The 10,711-nt window shown below is 41.9% G+C and overlaps 2 protein-coding genes across 8 annotated transcripts in view; one reads left to right on the top strand and one right to left on the bottom strand.

Moving 5' to 3' along the window:
• Positions 1 to 960: 960 nt before the first annotated feature.
• Ankrd49 (ankyrin repeat domain 49) lies at positions 961 to 5,579 on the bottom strand. Of its 2 annotated transcripts, none has more exons than XM_021207126.1 (3): positions 5,246 to 5,579; positions 3,355 to 3,697; positions 961 to 2,371 (listed from the first exon to the last, which is right to left on the bottom strand). In XM_021207126.1, the coding sequence occupies exons 2-3, from the start codon at positions 3,610 to 3,612 to the stop codon at positions 1,910 to 1,912; spliced, it is 720 nt and encodes a 239-aa protein (XP_021062785.1). In that variant the 5' UTR covers positions 3,613 to 3,697; positions 5,246 to 5,579; the 3' UTR covers positions 961 to 1,909. The 2 variants fall into 2 exon arrangements, with proteins under 2 accessions (XP_021062785.1, XP_029399151.1); XM_029543291.1 differs by lacking the exon at positions 5,246 to 5,579 and adding an exon at positions 4,817 to 5,239.
• Mre11 (MRE11 homolog, double strand break repair nuclease) overlaps positions 5,401 to 10,711 on the top strand; it is a 54,256-nt gene continuing 48,945 nt past the window's right edge. Inside the window, exons 1-3 of one of the 6 annotated variants that reach the window (XM_021207121.2) lie at positions 5,406 to 5,483; positions 6,152 to 6,263; positions 7,740 to 7,872. In XM_021207121.2, coding sequence (XP_021062780.1) covers positions 6,244 to 6,263; positions 7,740 to 7,872 — 153 coding nt within the window. In that variant the 5' untranslated portion in view covers positions 5,406 to 5,483; positions 6,152 to 6,243. Of the gene's footprint in view, positions 5,534 to 5,676; positions 5,869 to 6,151; positions 6,264 to 7,739; positions 7,873 to 10,711 lie in introns of those variants that run through there. The other 5 variants (XM_029543286.1, XM_029543287.1, XM_029543289.1 and 2 more) reach the window with 5 other exon arrangements.

Consider the following 10,711-nt stretch of genomic DNA (forward strand, 5'->3'; position numbering starts at 1 on the left):
TCCAATTCATTAGCTTTCAAGAGACAATCCAATATTGTTCTGATAAAAGTCATCATATACATATATATTATGATATTTATATTACACATATTTAACAAAATCTGACATGTATGGGTGTGTCTTGCCTGCATGTGTGCCATCACAAGGTACACGCAATGCTTATGGAAACCAGAATCCCCTGGAACTGTAGTTACAGAAGGTTGGGAGTTTCCCTTTGGGTGCTGGACATTGAGAACGAGCCCTCTAGAAGAGCAGTCCTTGCTGCTTATCTCTTTGGCTCCATATTGATTTGATTAAACAACTATTATCTAATTTTAAGTAGATGAGTTACATGAGCTGGCCCAAAACCAAAATGACACTTAAGTCATTTAAAAATGATAAATAGGCATTTAAAAATATTGACAAGAACAACTGTTTTTGTGTGTTAACTTTTTTTCTTGCTGTGACCAAACACTTTAAACAAACGCCTTTAGGAAGAACGTATCTTATGGCTTCAGAGACAGTCATTGTGGTGGGTAGCTGGTCACTACCTAGTGAGGAAACAAAGACAAACACTGGTTCTTGGCTTGCTTTCTCTTTATTTAATCTGGGATTTGAGCCCAGGTGACGGTGCCACCCACATCTGGATATGCATCCTTTCTTCAGTTAAACTTTTCGAGAAATTCCCTTCCAGACATATTAGAGGTGTATTTACTAGGTAATTCAAAGTTGACAAAGAGCCCTCAGTGTCCTTTTCCTAGGTTTCAAGTTCTCATGTTCAGAAGATCCCTCAGGAATACAGAGGGGTTGGGAGTCCATCAAAAACTATGTTGCAGGCACCAAGAAGATAAAAGTTAATGTAATTTGAACAAATGTGCCATAGATCTGGTAAAGTTATATGCAAGTTGCCTTCTGCCCTGTCAAAACTTGTATTCTATTTGTATTTACACTCTGTGTTACTATCCATACTATGAGTTTTTTTTTTTTTCATTTGTTTGTCTGGTTGCTTGTTTTTGTTTTTTTCTGTTTTAAGAAAGCCTGAGCCACTTGATGTTGTGGTCCCATATGACAATCATTCCTCACTGTTAGAATTCCTTTTCCTTTATCCTCTGTCATGGCTTGTAGAAAATGAGGGCCGTGGGGATAGTGCTGGACATTTCCTGGAACTTATGAGTAATGCCTAATCCAGCAGGAGAGAAAGGTGAACACTTCAGAGGGCAGTTTTAATCTTTTGGACCAAGATACAGTTTTGTGCATGTCTTAATGGAGACACTGTCTGGCCATAACAGTAAGGGTCACATGGGTTGACCAGGGTGAGGTAGGACTGTCCACAGGGTTATGAATGTGGTGGGGGAGGCAGTGTAAAACATTCAAGGATTAAACATCTCCCTAACCGCTTTTCTCAGAATGGCCTACATCTTGAAAAACAAAACATCTAAACATTCCACTACTATTTTTAAACTTACAAAGATGTTAAGACACTAATTTTTAGTGTTTCTTGTTTAGAATGAAAGAAACTGGAGATGCAGAGAAGACAGCTGAACTGCACCAGTATGTTCAAGATGAAAATTTGGAGTTAGCTTATAAAAATACAAGTCAATGTGCTAAACTGAACAAAGACCCAGGGTATGGGATATTTAAAAATACTTTTCTCTTGGATCAGCACCAAAAAATATCCTTAGTTTCTGTATTACCTGTGTCCAGTAAAATTACTTCTGATAAAAATCACACACTGCAGAAATCACCACAGATGCACCCAAATACCTCTCAAATACATGTGACATCAAGGTCAGGCAGCTGACTTGGAAAAAAGCTGTGATGCGCACAACAGAATTTCTGTAGTGAGACATCTTTTCTCTGTACATGGGAATATTTTACATCTCACACATGGGAGGCACTGGTACTTTGAAACTTAAAATTACTAGAGTCATTAAGACGGAGGTGAAGAGTTTGTACAGCCTTCCACAATTTCAAAGAGGTAGTGATAGATGCTTGTCCTCCTGGCGATATCAGAAGCAGTTTCTTGTGAGTTGTTCTTCAGCTCTGGTTTGATGTAACGATTCATCAGGAGGAGTTCCAGGGTGTCTCTGCTGTCCCTGTTCCCAGCAGCAAGGTGCAAAGGGGTCAAAAGGCCTTTTGTTTGGGCGTTGATGTCTGCATCATGCTGAAGTAAGAAAGAGGCCACCCTAGTATTATTCCACTTACAAGCACTGTGCAGTGGTGTCCAGCCATCCACAGTCACTGCATGAACATCTGCCCCCTGAGCCACCAGCTCACGAACAACATCTAAATGCCCACTGTAGGCTGCTCGGTGAAGAGGGGTATACTCATCTTCATCCCTAGTGTTCACTTCAGCGGCCTTCTCAGAGAGTAGTCTCTGCACCGTAGCAAGCTAGTGGAAATAAAAAGAGAACTTTAAAAGTCCTACTTGAAAAAGACAATGAACAAAGATAATTACACCATCCAGTGGCTTTAGACTTTAAGATTCCCTTTTAGGAGAGGAGGGTAACTGATTAATAATGAGCAAGCTACAGCTCATTACACTCAGGAACAACTCGGGGATCTGATTCTCTGATTATTACCATAAGCTATCACATTATCCTACTCTAATAAATGCCTACAATGCCATACCTGGGCCCTAGATGAACAAAGGGCTTATCTATAGTTTATATTTCATCTCTAAAGCAAGCCTAATTTTCCTGTATCAGATTGTATCATTAGACATGGTAATATGAACCAAAAAATAAAAATGAAACTACTTTTAACAGCAGAATAAAGTGATGTTGAAGCCATCTAGAGACTAACGAGCACATCTTCTCCTAGAGACGTGCTCATGTTGCTGGGCATCATGTCTGGGCTGGTCTATGGACCAGAGTACACTGTGCTTTGGGATTGAAAAGCTGTCACACACTGCAAAACCCTTTTAGTTTTGACTTACTAACACGGATATGGGAGAACTTGAACTGAGTCTGACAGTGTTTGGATGACTTGGTACATTTGCCTCCTGCAAGACTGTGTGAGGAGTAAACAAGAGCAGTAAGACACTGGGTGGAGTTGCATTCAAGTTAGTCTCCATCCTACTTGTTCTCAGTAATGCTGACATGTAGAAGGAGCCTAGTAATTTAATTAGAGGGCTGTTTATAATTACCCCAAACATCTAGAGCCAGCTTATAACGTAATGTGCACTTTCATATACACTACTTCATTTGGCACTCCTATACATGAGACAAATATTAAGCTACAATTTTTAAAGACAAGAAATTAAAGGGTCAAAAATGTTGGAATGTGCCGGGAGGTAAAGATAAGCGGTTTAGGAACAGGTCTTTGGCTCCAAACCAAATGCTTTCCAACTATGTAATGGTTTCTCTTTTTTACCCGATTTTTTTCAGCAGCCCAAAGAAGCAATTTGCTTGGCTCTTTTTCCATTCTTTTTTCTTGCAATTGGTACCACTCTTCGTTTTTTTCCTCTTGCTCCTCATCTTCATCAGAATTGCCTACCCAGAGACTCTGAGTACCAGTGGGAATCAGGTGTCCGTGAGTTTTCAACAATTCAAGTTGGTTAAACTGTTCAGAAAAGTCCACAGAGTTATCCAGCTCTGGTTTTTCATCATCCTTTACTTTTTCTTTTTCCATTTTTACTACTCTTTTAAATAAAAAGCATTTCAAGTACTAGGGCGCAATCTTTAAAGAGATGAATTATGTCTGCATTCTTTCCAACCTGAAAACACAAACAACAGTTGTTAGCACAGCAGTAACTAGGTATTATCAACAGCATGGATACCAACCTTACAAACAAGCCAGATAAATTCTGTCATAAAGGATTTGGTGTTTTCTCATATCCATTAAATTCACTAAATACAAGACCAGAGATTTCTGCTATGATCATTTATAGTCTTTGTCTCTTAGAAATGCTTTCTTCTACTAAGTAAATGGCTACAACTACCTTAATTTTAATCTATTAATTTAGGTATGTTAAAACTGATGGAGTCCAGGCAGTGAGTACATAGGAGGACCATAGTTCACGCAGTCCTACAAGATTAGTCTTCTGCTAATCTGCCATAATAATTTATAAACTGACATCAGCTTCAAGAGCCTTAAAGAAAATGAGAAGTTACTCTGAAAACCATCAATCTTTTAACTCCATTTGTTGACCTTGGCAGTTTTTTCGTTGCTATTGTCAATGTTACCACTTTCATTCTGTTGACCCAATTAGAATCTAATGTTTATTATTTCAGGTGCTATGTCTTATATTGTTTTGCTATTAACCTTTTAAGGATAGGGCCATCTTTAACACAGATTATGTCGTTTGTATGTAACCTGCATTAAGAACTATTTTTATCATTAAACTTAAGACCTACCATTTAATCTTGCTGAATGGCTAAGAGGAACTTAGTCAGTTATACTCACTCCTCATAGATTAGTTCTACTTAATTTCACGTTTAATATTCCATTGTCTTATTAAGCTTCATTACTAGTGACAAGATTATCAGAATCATGACCAATAACTTCTTAGGGCCTATAAACTCCATTAAGGGATTTGTAAGGTTTTTGGCTGGGTTGTCTTTTTTTTTTTTTTTTTTTAAGAGCTATCAGAACTGTTTTGTTTACGTTTTCAATTTTTCCTTTCACGTCAAATTCATTTTTTAAAGAGTTACCATACATCAATTCATTAAGCGCTTAACAGATGTCATTAACTGAAATATGGCACAGATCGCAGCCCTCCTTCCCACACCTGAAAACTCCTTCATATTAATTCTAAACTTATTGTCTTGGTATGTTTAATTCAAATATCAAACCCCAATGTAGCTCGACTCTGGGTAGAAAGCTCGATGCATACTATTATGGAGGAATAGGATGCGTCTCCTAATTTAAAGGGAACACTCCATTTTGAGAGAGATAGGAACTGTTCCAGTTCTCGTCTCAGTGGGGTGGAGCCCCACGCCCCATCTCAGAGGCCTGCGCTCGGGGTGACAGAGAAGAGTCGCTGCGCTACACGGGCCCTCCGGAGGTCCTGAGGGGGTCGGAGCTGACGGGTCTGCTCTAACTCAAGGCTCCGAATCATTCCTCCTGCACTCTCTTCAAGGGTCTCTGAACACACGAAGCCGGCGCTTCTGGGACGGTCGTCGGGGGAAGCAGGGAAGAGAGGTCTTCGGCCTGGCAGGCGAGGCCTTCCGAATCCCGAAGCGGAGACTCCGCCACCGCGCTACCTGCGAGGCGGCCGGCCGCCCACAGCCGCCCGCCCCACCGCTCCGGACACGCGCCTCACCTTTCCCAGAGAGGACCTCACCGAGACCTTCGTTTCCGGGTTCGCCCCTTCGCTGCCCAGGATTGGCTCCCGTGAGGGGACGGAGCCATTCTGTAGCCAATGAGAATCTAGACATTCTGTGACGTCACGCCATCAATGGCTCTCGCGAGAAGTACGGCGGCAGCTCTCCCGCGCCTAATTCAGGTTTCTGGGAGCGGTTTTCTTGAGGTTCTGGCGACTCCCGCCCCTTATCCCTGAGGTAGAGATGGCTTGTGGCCTCGCTGGCCGACTCTGACAAGTCCACGTTGGGTAACTTAGGCTTTGCTACGGTCTTACAGCGTGCGGGTCCGGGGCGGAAGCCCCGAGTGCGTGGGGCCGTCGGGGAAGACGGGCCGGGTGGGCAGGGAGCGACGCGGGCTCTGCGTTCCGCCTCGGAGTCCCGCGGGTGGGAGGTCGCCTGTAGTGGCGGCGCCGCCTTCGCCGAGTGACTACTCTGAGCTGTGGATCCGAGGTGTTCCACGTAGACCACGTGTTGGTTATTTATTCTGGCTTTAAATGTGGGCTCCCCCATAAAAGCCATGTTCGTGTTAAGAGAATGGGGTGGCCTCTGATTCCAAGTCCCGCGCGGAGCAGCTTAAATTTATGTACGTAGAAAGTTACGTTTGATGCTTCCTGTCCAGGGGTTTACTACACACCAGTCTCATGAGGAAAGTAGAGAAATAGTCCTGATAGCGCAATTAAGACTTCACTTCAGGATGTGGTTTTCTGTTCTTAGGTCATGAACCAATTATAGTAAGTGTTGAGGACCTACATAGGACTTTCTCAAAATTGCTAGTGCTTGTTCAAGAAGTTTACCCTGCAACTGAGCTCATGTTGGTGAAGTATGTGCAACCTTTATAATACGTGCATTTTGGTATTTATTTTTAGAGTTTGGAATCGGGTGGTTTTACTGACATACCTGAACACAGAACCCCAGGTACTTGGAGAGGAACCGGGTCCAGAGGAACTCTACTATAAAAATGAGCCCTGCAGATCCACTGTAAGCCTGACATATTTACTGTGATGACCTTAAGAGAAAAGTGACATTTTAATAAAAACAGCAACAGAATTTAATAATGGATAGAATAGCCCCCAAAACATGTCTGTCATGCATAATTAAAAACACAAAACTTATTAGCAAAAAAATAAGGTGGAGCAATAGATGAATGTGTTGCAGTAACATGGCCATGCAGGGAGCTTGGGCTTTGTCTTAATCTCCAGTCTGTCTTTTAGAGTAAGTTACCCTAGTTGAAGTGAATTTGAACAAAATGGAAAGAAATAAAAGGACTATAGAAGTCAGGTGGGAGAAGAAAATCCTTGAACACAAATGGAGTCTTCCACTCTGGTTTCAAGTTCTTGGTCAAAACTAGCTGTATAGTGTTAGGAAGATCAGCAGTTCTCTGGCTTGCCTGGTTTTATTTTCATTTGCATAACTAGACTAATAATATTCCTTTCCAGTTAATTTTGAGGTCTGAATGAGAGTGGAATGGAGTAGCTGGGAGCTGAGAAGTTTGTGGGATAGCCAGGGCTTCGTGCATACAGTTGTGGATGTTTCTGACCTGTGGAGTTATATACAAAGTGAACTAACTATATGAGTAAAAATAGCCTAACTTTTAATGCCTTTAGTCTTGCTTCTGCAACTGGTTGTGTGATGAGTTACTATCTCTGTGTCTGGCCTTATATTTTAGAGATAGTGACCATGCTTGCCTGTGGGCACTGAGATATAAAGTATCTTAAAAAACTAAACTTAATGCTAAGTGTAAGCGGGTGTTAATAACTCTTAAGCTGCTGATTTACCTGAAAGTACCTTTGTTTGGATTTAAAGAATTCTTTTCTGTTATTTGGCCACATTTATTGTTGAAAACTATGTAAAGAGCAGAGTCAGGCAGATGTCATCAGAGTTTGGGATGTAAGCAACTAGTATTTTAGTATAAAATATATTCTTACACTCAGAGGAAGACTTTTTTGTTGTTGTTGTTTTGGTTTTTTGAGACAGGGTTTCTCTGTGTAGCCCTGGCTATCCTGGAACTCACTCTGTAGACCAGGTTGGCCTCGAACTCAGAAATCCGCCTGCCTCTGCCTCCCGAGTGCTGGGTTTAAAGGCAGAGGAAGACTTTTAAATGACTTTCCTAGAAAAGTGTACAGTCAGATATTTAACAAGAGAGCAAGCAAAGCCTTTTGGATTTTTGTGGAACTGTCTAGGGAACAGATTTGACTGCATAAAGCTGGTTATAAGAAGGTTATACATTTCAGGGCAGACGGAACGCTTCCAAGCGTCACTCACATTGGCTCTTTGTTGAACTTGTGATTAGAAAGCTGTGACACTAGCCATCTGTTGAATGCTGCAGACTTCCATGCTGAGGCTACAAACAGGATTTTGCTGTACAGTTTTGCCGTTGGTTATCTGCTCAGGTCTCCACTTGTTTGAATAGCCTTTTAATGGATTGCATTGAATTTTGTTCTCTTCTTTATACAGAGACGATGAAGACACATTTAAAATCCTGGTTGCCACTGATATTCATCTTGGATTTATGGAGAAAGATGCAGTTAGAGGAAATGATACATTTGTGACATTTGATGAAATTTTAAGACTTGCCCTGGAAAATGAAGTGAGTTTGGGTTACATTTGTGCATGCTCTAATGTACTTCCTTGGTAACAGGCTCTTTTCCATTAAGTTAGAGTTAATTATATAACCTCATGCATTCGGCATTTCTTGGTTAAATTCCAATATACTAAAAGCCCGGTGAAAATTTTGAGTTCTTTGTGTTCACAATTGGAGCAGAAACTGTTCAAATTTAGAAACACAGGGTGTTTAATGATGTACAAACCTGTTACGACTTCTTTTTTTTTTTTTTTTTTTCGAGACAGGGTTTCTCTGTATTAGTCCTGGCTGTCCTGGAACTCACTCTGTAGACCAGGCTGTCCTCGAACTCAGAAATCCACCTGCCTCTGCCTCCCAAGTGCCTGTTACAACTTCTACCTGAAATAAAAAAGATGGCTGTTTTCTAAGAACATATATCTAGAATATGAGACAGCAGTTCCCAAGCAGTCAAGTACAAGGTCATTTGTAGTAAGACCCACACAATTTCCTATGACTTTGGAGGTAGAAGAGATTGGTGTTTATATGAGACCAGTCCAGGAGGTGACATTTAACACATGTGTTGAAAGAGAAACAGCCTTTACTAATGTGTGGACAGAGAATGTACGGTCAGTGTGAAGCAGAATTGAAGGCACAGGGATAAAGACAACACTCGAGGATGGTAGGGACTGGTTTGGCTTGCCCGTGGGCCATGTATGTGCTTAAAGAGGGCTGAGAATGTAGCTCTGTTGGTAGACTGCTTGTGTGCCAGGTACAAGGCCCTGGGATTGGTCCACAGCAGTACATGACACTTAAGTGCAGTGGTACACCTGTAATCCCAACACCAAGGAGGTGTAGGCTGGGCGTTTAAGGTCATCCTCAATTGCCATACTGACTTCCAGGCTAGCCTGAGCTACATGGATGAGATCCCATATTTAAAAAACAAACAAACAAACAAAAAAAAAAAACCCAGAGGGCTAGCACTGAGAGGGTTTGGGAAGTTCTGGTGTGCAGAGCTGCAGTCGTCAGACTCAGTCTGTGCTCAGTGCAGAAGGAAGTCTCACAGCCTGGTACTGTAGCAGGAGTTGGAGACTATTTTAATCCTTTAAAAACCTGCAGTACTGGGTGTGGAAAAGAGTGAATATGAGAGATGTTACAAGTAGAAAGTGTACGTGTGTTAATTTTTAGGATTTGAACGAAAGTCAGATGTGTTGAACCTGGGTGCCTGATGGTGGCATTGGTTTAAAACATCTAACTGAAGGAGAATCTGTCCAGGAAGGTGTTGAGCTCTAACTTAACCAGAATAAAGTTGGAGATTGCACTGGGGAATGTCTCAGCAGGTGGGTGAGTGTCTGCAGAGCCCAGGAGAGGGCAGGAGAATAGACATAGGCACCCTGCCTTCTCAGCAGTTTCCTGTCAGTTTATATTCGAGACCCTTAGTACCCTCTGCATCGCTAGCCCTCCTCACTGTCTTGTTCAGGCTCATAACAGTACCCATATAGCTTCTGCCTCACTTGTCCTGCAGTGTAGTGACTCCCTGTTGGTCTTTCTGCTTCATACTTTGCCTTCTGTGTGTATTCAGCATCACAGCCAAAGCCAGCTGTTGACATCGTGCACAGCCGTGTAGTTTACCTTTTTGAAGAGATATTTCCCACTATACCTATAAGCACTCTGTGACATTACACTGCTTTTCTTCAGGTCCTGTCATCATGCTCAAACTCTTTTCAGCAGCCTTCCTTTGAATCTAGATTCAAATGCACATACAAGGCCTTGATCCTGCCTGGGCTCCAGATCCTTTACAATATTACCTGTTTCCTTCCAGGGCTCAGGATCATTTGTTGCCCTGACTGGTCCCTGGTGGGTTCTACTCTGGGACCTTGCAGGTCAACCTTTCTGATTTACCACCTGACTTTGGGCAGGGTGACTTCTCATTTCAGTTTATTTTTTATGGGGTGGGATGAGGGTTATTGAGGTGATCCCATATCTCATGTTGTCTTCAAACTTATATGTGACTAAAGACAACCTTGAAATTCTGATCCTCTGCCTCTTAAATACTGGGTTATAGGAATCTCTCACCGTGCACAGCCAGTTTATCTTTTTGAAGAGATTTCCCCCCTCATACCTCTAAGCACTCAGTGACATTACACTGCTTTTCTTCTCCTGACCTCGTGTGAAATTGGTATATTAAGTTGTTTATCTAGTAATTATCTGTGTTGCCCTGTGGACAGTAAAATCTCTTGCTTAGACATGTATTCTTGTGTGATGCCTAAGAAAACTTAGCTCTGTACCAGGCACCCACTAATAGCTGTTGATCTTTGCCCTAAAACTCTCACTGGCTCCTAGCAGCCTGCATTCTCCCCAGAGTGATGTTACTGCTATGAGATAAGAATGAAAGAGTGGGTGTTGGTTGTTGGTGGCACACATCTTTCATTCCAGCACTTGATAGGCAGAAGCAGGCAGCTAACTGCTTGCTCTGTCTGCCTACTGTAAAGCACTTACCGCTGTGGGGAGGGGACAAAGCACTGTTCTCTATGTGTAATAGGAGTGAGAGACAGCTACAAGGAGTAAAGCAGTTTTCTACACAGCCTCGGATTCCTCTGAAGCAAGATGATTGTAATGGCCACCTTTAAATATTCTTCTTCTAGCCCTCTAAGGCTTGACATGTTCTCAGTTTCATTGTAAGGTTGTTATCCTTCTGGAAACAATAAGAAATTAATTTCATTTTAATCTAAATGAAGCTCAAGTCTTTGGTCTTTCCCAGTGGATTCAAACTGTAACTTGCACCTTGGATGCAGGATATAGGAAGGATATAGGAAGCTGTAGGAAGCTTAGAAATTGATTATGCTGGTTTTATATTCTGTCAAGCTTG

The sequence above is a fragment of the Mus pahari genome, chromosome 10 (genome assembly GCF_900095145.1).
Source record: "Mus pahari chromosome 10, PAHARI_EIJ_v1.1, whole genome shotgun sequence".
Classification (NCBI taxonomy): domain Eukaryota; kingdom Metazoa; phylum Chordata; class Mammalia; order Rodentia; family Muridae; genus Mus; species Mus pahari.